A 6,000-nucleotide genomic window follows, 5' to 3' on the forward strand; every position below is an offset into this window, starting at 1 on the left:
TGTGAGGAGATGTTGTTGGGACCTCGGTGTCTCTGTGAGATGTTGTTGGGACCCTGGTGTGTCTGTGAGATGTTGTTGGGACCTCGGTGTGCCTGTGAGGAGATGTTGTTGGGACCTCGGTGTGTGAGGAGATGTTGGGACCCTGGCTTGTGCCGCCGCCGCCGCACTGTGGGGAGAGCTGTAGCGGCGGTGGGGCTGCGCTGTGTTGCTCTCGAGCAGCTCGCACGAATCTTCCGGCTGTTGCCAGGCGATCTCAGAACCTTAAACCCTGGGCTATAAATAACTCGGGCGCTGATTGGCTGGCTGCCGGTGACGTGGCGGAGCCTGTGGTTTCGGTGACGTCAGCAGTTGTTAGGAGCGGAAGGTGCAGGAAGTTGGAATCTGGGCAAAGCGCACAGTGAAATGGGAGGCGGTCCCTGGGTGGCGGCTTCCAGCCTGTTTAAATGCAAGTAATAGAAATAGTGGCTATGGTCAGGAAAGAGAATCAGTCAAGATCTCTCTGCAGCGGGAACCAGACGGTAGTTAGTAGGAAACGGGTCGAATATCCCGTGGAGGAACTCATAATAAAATAAGCTCACACATTTCTGATGTTTAACCTCCTCCATCCCAAATATTCCATGCATTTGACATAGCAATACATGAATTGAAAGGCAATGGCCGTGATCTATGGGTCTTGGGCTTTTAGTATATTTAAAGTTATGGTAATGCTCACGTGATAATTGTATTGATCTGTGTATATATAAAGTGTTAAAAGCTGGTTGACCAGTAATGTTAAATAACCTAGTGTATATCAACAGCAATAACTTGCATTTATATAGCACCTTTAACGTAGTAAAACATCCCAAGGCGCTTCACAGCAGCGTTAGCAAACAAAATTGGACACCAAGCTACATGAGATATTAGGACACATGACCAAAAGCTTAGTCAAAGAGGTAGGTTTTAATGAGCGTCTTAAAGGAGGAGAGGCAGAGGGAATTCCGGAGCTTAGCTGAAGGCACGCCTGGTGGTGCGATGAAAAGCTAGCACGAGGACAGAATGGGAGGAGGGCAGAGATCTCGGAGAGTTGAAGGACTGGGAGGAGGTTACAGCGATAGAGGGACAAGGCCATGGAGGGATTTGTTAACGAGAATGAAAATTTTAAATCAAGGCGTTGCTGGACAGGGAGCCAATGTACGTCAGCAAGCAAAGGGGTGTTGGGTGAACGGGACTTGGTGTGAGTTAGAATACGGGAGTTCTGGATGAGCTCAAGTTTACAGAGGGTGCAAGGTGGGAAATCAGCCAGGAGAGCGTTGGAATAGTTGAGTCTAAAGGTATCAAAGGGATGGAGGAGGGTTTCAGTAGCAGATGAGCTCAGGCAGGGGCAGAAATGGGCGATGTTAGAGGTGGAAATAGACAGACTTGGTGATGGAGCGGATATGGGGTCGTAAGCTCAGCTCAGGATCCAATAGGATGCCACGTTTGAGAACGGTCTGGTTCAGCCTCAGACAGTGGCCAGGGAGTGGGATGGAGTTGGTCGCTAAGGAACAGAGTTTGTGGCGGGGACCAAAGACAATGGCTTCGGTCTTCCCAGTATTTAATTGGAGTAAATTTCTGCTCATCCAATAATGGATGTCGGACAAGCAGCTTGACAAATCAAAGGCAGTGGTGGTTAGGTAGTATTGGGTGGCGTCGGCATGCATATGGAACCTGACTTGTTTTCGGATGATGTCACTGAGGGGCAGCATGTAGATGAGAAATAGGAGGGGGTTAAGGAAAGATCCTTGGGAAACTCCAGAGATAATGGTGCAAGAGCAGGAAGGGAAGCCATTGCAGTCCCACCCAGCTGAACAGCGGAGGAGAGGCATTGGAGGAGGATGGTGTGGTCAACCGTGTCAAAGGCTGCAGATGTGTCGAGAAGGATGAGGAGGGATAGTTTAACATGGTCACAGTCACTTAGGATGTCATTTGTGACAGGGCTGTTTCAGTGGTGTGGCAAGTGCGGAAAGCTGATTGGAGGGATTCAGACATGGAGTTGCAGGAAAGATGGGCATGGATTTGGGAGGCGACAACACGTTCAAGGACTTCAGAGAGGAAAGGAAGGTTGGAGATGGGGCATTAGTTTGCAAGGGCAGAGGGGTCAAGGTTGGGTTTTTTGAGGAGCGGGATGACAATCAACGTTCCCTTTAAGCTGCGCAGCTGTCTCGAGGTCCCGCGCAGCTGGTGAGCCGGCTTCACAATGCAAAAAAAAACGCATGCACGGAAGTTTGAATGAGTCGCGCGGCCCAAACAAAATTAGAGGTAACATTGGTGATGACAGCAGATTTGAAGGAGAGGGACCCATTAACATCAGCTAACATGGGGGCCAGGGGAAGGGAAGTTGGGTGGTCAGTTTAGTGGGAATAGGGTCGAGGGAACAGGAGGTGGGTCTTGTGGACAAGATGAGTTCGGAGAGGGCATATGGGGAGATAGGAGAGAAACTATAGCAAGATGTCAGTTCAGGGCTAATGTAGTGTGTAAGGTGCTTTACAGGGATTTATTTCAAAATACTTTGCACTAAGTACAGGTTGCCAAAGAATACAAGTGGTTTCCTAATTTTAAAATTAAAAAAAAAAAGCTTTGAAATCTCCATATTCAGGGTTTCATTTAGGCAGGTTGCATCATATCCGAGATTGACTGAAAACCATTAAATTAATGAAAGAACTTTGAATTCCTCAACAACACTGGTTAAATGAAGGATGTAGACTGTACTGGCAATATTTTCCTATGCAGAAGCCGCTCACTTCAGTGTCATGGCTGTTTTGCATATCCGAGGTCAAACCTGCAATCAGACTGTACCCACTTTTAAATAACGCAAGTATGGAACAGGCTCACATCAGGAGTTTGGTTTACATGGCAGTGCAATCTTGCAGTGGGCCTCCTAAGCTCACCTGTTTCTCCTTTATTTGCCTCATTCTGTGCAACAGCAGCTATTCAATTGGTGAGATGTTGTTTTCTGCTGCTGTATTATGCAGGGGCACAGAGCAAGAGAAAATTCACTTTGGTGCTGTCTTTCACGGAGGGTCCAGTACAACTGGAATAGCCTCATGGAAAAAACATAATATATAATACTTTGTGATGTCCCACAGAGGTGGTTTTTATACAGTGGGATTATATTAATTTAATAAAATCTGGACAAAGAAAAGTACCGGATGAGGGAGGAAAGGGCCAGCAGAATACTTGAATAAACTGTGGTTTTGTTTAACTTCTTAGGCAGTCCCTCGGAACCGAGGATGACTTGCTTCCACATTAAAAATGAGCTCGCATGTGACTGATTAGTCCAATGTGGGACCTACAGTCTCTGTCACAGGTGGGGCAGATGGTGGTTGAAGGGGCGGGTGGGTTGACGTGCGCTGCTTGCGCTTGGCTTCCACTTGCTCCCGGCGAAGAGACTCGGAGTTCGGTGCCTTCCCGGATGCTTCTCCTCCACTTTGTGTGGTCTTGGGCCAGGGATTCCCAGGTGTCGGTGGGGATGTTATATTTTTCAAGGAGGCTTATGGGTGTCCTTGAAGCATTTCCTCTGCCCACCTGGGGCGCTTTTGCCGTGCCGGAGCTCCGAGTAGAGCGCTTGTTTTGGGAGTCTCGTATCGGGCATGCGGACAATGTGACCCGTCCATCGGAGCTGATTGAGCGTGGTCAGAGCTTCGATGCTGGGGATGTTGGCCTGAGCAAGAACACTGACGTTGGTGCGCCTATCCTGCCAATGGATTTGCAGGATCTTGCAGAGGCAGCGTTGGTGGTACCTCTCCAGTGCTTTGAGGTGCCTGCTGTACATGGTCCATGTCTCTGAGGCATACAGCAGGGCAGGTATCACTGCTGCCCTGTAGACCATGAGCTTAGTGCCGGGTTTGAGGTTTAAATAAATCATTAGAAAGACGAGCTTTAAAAATGTGGTTCAATATCATTAGATATGATTATCTGTAATGTGGTTCATTGTTTTGCAGGATTTGGTGAAGAGTCACTTGATGTATGCAGTGAGGGAGGAGGTGGAAGTCCTTAAGGAACAGATCAAAGAACTGGTAGAGAGAAACTCACAGTTGGAACAGGAAAACAACCTGCTGAAGACTCTGGCTAGCCCTGAGCAGTTAGCACAGTTTCAGGCACAGCTGCAGACAACTGGCTGTTCCCCGCCAGTGTCTCAATCAGGACAAACTACTCAACCTACACCACCTAATGGGGGATCATCAGCTTAAAGTCCTGGCTGTACAATCCATTGGGGCCATCAGGCTTTGCAGAGAAGAGAAATAAATCTGTCACATCAATCATCATGTAATATTTCATCGCACACCAACAATTCCAAATTGGTTATGGGAACTAGAGTTGTATAAATTCAGAAAGAAACTCTCTTCAGTGTTAAGACAGTTGTCTTTGGCTAAAGGAGTTTGCTTTGAGGGTGTGGAATGAAACCTTGTTCTCTCAAAGAGAGTGGTTGTATGCACGAAAGAAGAAAAGCAGCCATGCAGATCTGAGTGCTGGTTACCGATCATTGCTCATGCTGTGAAAAAGCATGCACAGTTTTATTTCATTCAGCACGCCTATGTCTGTGTGTGCATGCGTGTGTATGTACTAATATAACCGCTTCCTGACAAGGTTGAGGAAGAAGTGGATCAGAGGCAATCAGATACTGACTGGAGAGTCTGAGAGGGCCGTGCCCTCCTTTACACTGCTATAGGCCACTTTGATTTATAAATGAGTTACGAAGACAAAAACGGGAGTATGAAGGCAAAGCTGAGCAGTATTTAACTTGAACTATAGAACTGTCACCTTGGACCTTAAATTGATAAGTTTGCTATGTTTACACTGCTTTTCCAGGAGGTGGAGAGGTGTAGATTTTTCAATTTAGATGTGACTAAAGATTTAGGGCAATCCAAAAGGTTGTTCATCTAATGTATATTGTGTACGTAGTGTAAGTATTGTGTAATATAGAGCTGTAACTATTAGGTTGTACAGATTGAAATCTTGCTGTTTCACTGATCCAATTGCATTTGGACATTTTTTATGCTGTTGAACAGAAATGGCATTCGTGAACAATTATGCTGTCCTAAGACATAGCAGAGCTGGAAGAATTTTTTTTGTAAGTTAATGGTACGTGACTGGTAATAATAGAAGGTAAGTGGTCCACTGGTCCCATTTCTTGTATCTATCTAAACTAAGCAGCGGCAGATGCTACATAATAGATGCACTGACAGAAGTGGTCTCTCAGTCAAAGGAAGTACTGAGAGATGCGAATCTTTTGGGCTCCAGTGGAATTGATTCTCGTTGATGCTTCATAGACCTTCGCTGTTGTTCAGTAGCTCATTGGTCTGTCAACATTGATACTGTAATGGTCTGGTTAGATGCTGTAGGATCCAGGACCAATGGATTCATCCAGCCTGAGTATATTTGTTGCTTCTAGCTGGCTGTTGAATGCCTACAATAAAATTGTACTCGCCAGTAGTACAGTATTTGTAACACCCACAGTGTGTTTTGACAATTAAGCACTCCAGACCTGAAAACTTCTGTTAGCAGCTGATTTCTGCTATGGATTTCACATTAACAGTAATAGTGTTGCTTATGTTCTAGTGCATGTTCTGAAACAGTTGTAACACATTCAGTTATACTCGACTACTGCACAACTTCTAAACTTTCAATAAACTCATGTTGGTAAATAATTGACTGTTGATTGAATTGTCTGTGTCTTTACAGTGGTTTTTTTCATTGGAAACTGCAGAATAATGTGGGTTCAGATTGTTTGAAAGAAATGTTATTAACAGCAACAGATTTTTAGCATTTCCCACCATCCATGCATCTGAATCTAAACAATTGTGATGGCCAGTAACCTACAGGTACCAAATATGATGGTGAGTACCCTACAGGCAATGGCCCGGATTTTGCGGTCGGCGGCGTAATTAAGGATTACACCGCCGGCGTCCAAACCAAATGCACACTTACCTGTTGCGGGGCCCCAAACAAAAAATTGCTGTCAGACGCTGCAGAGTTTAGCGC

At 45.9% G+C, this 6,000-nt stretch overlaps 1 protein-coding gene across 2 annotated transcripts in view; it reads left to right on the forward strand.

Annotated features, from left to right (window-relative positions):
* Positions 1–5,666, forward strand: part of LOC147107453 (TSC22 domain family protein 1-like) — a 249,646-nt gene extending 243,980 nt beyond the window's left edge. For both annotated transcript variants that reach the window (XM_086006505.1, XM_086006506.1), the window contains exon 3: positions 3,960–5,666. In XM_086006505.1, the coding sequence (XP_085862631.1) occupies positions 3,960–4,208 (249 nt within the window). In that variant the 3' untranslated portion in view covers positions 4,209–5,666. The remainder of the gene's footprint in view (positions 1–3,959) is intronic.
* Positions 5,667–6,000: the final 334 nt, after the last annotated feature.

This window comes from Somniosus microcephalus, chromosome 14, assembly GCF_052327205.1.
Source record: "Somniosus microcephalus isolate GS21.2 chromosome 14, FLI_Smic_1.0, whole genome shotgun sequence".
NCBI classification, from domain to species: Eukaryota; Metazoa; Chordata; class Chondrichthyes; order Squaliformes; family Somniosidae; genus Somniosus; species Somniosus microcephalus.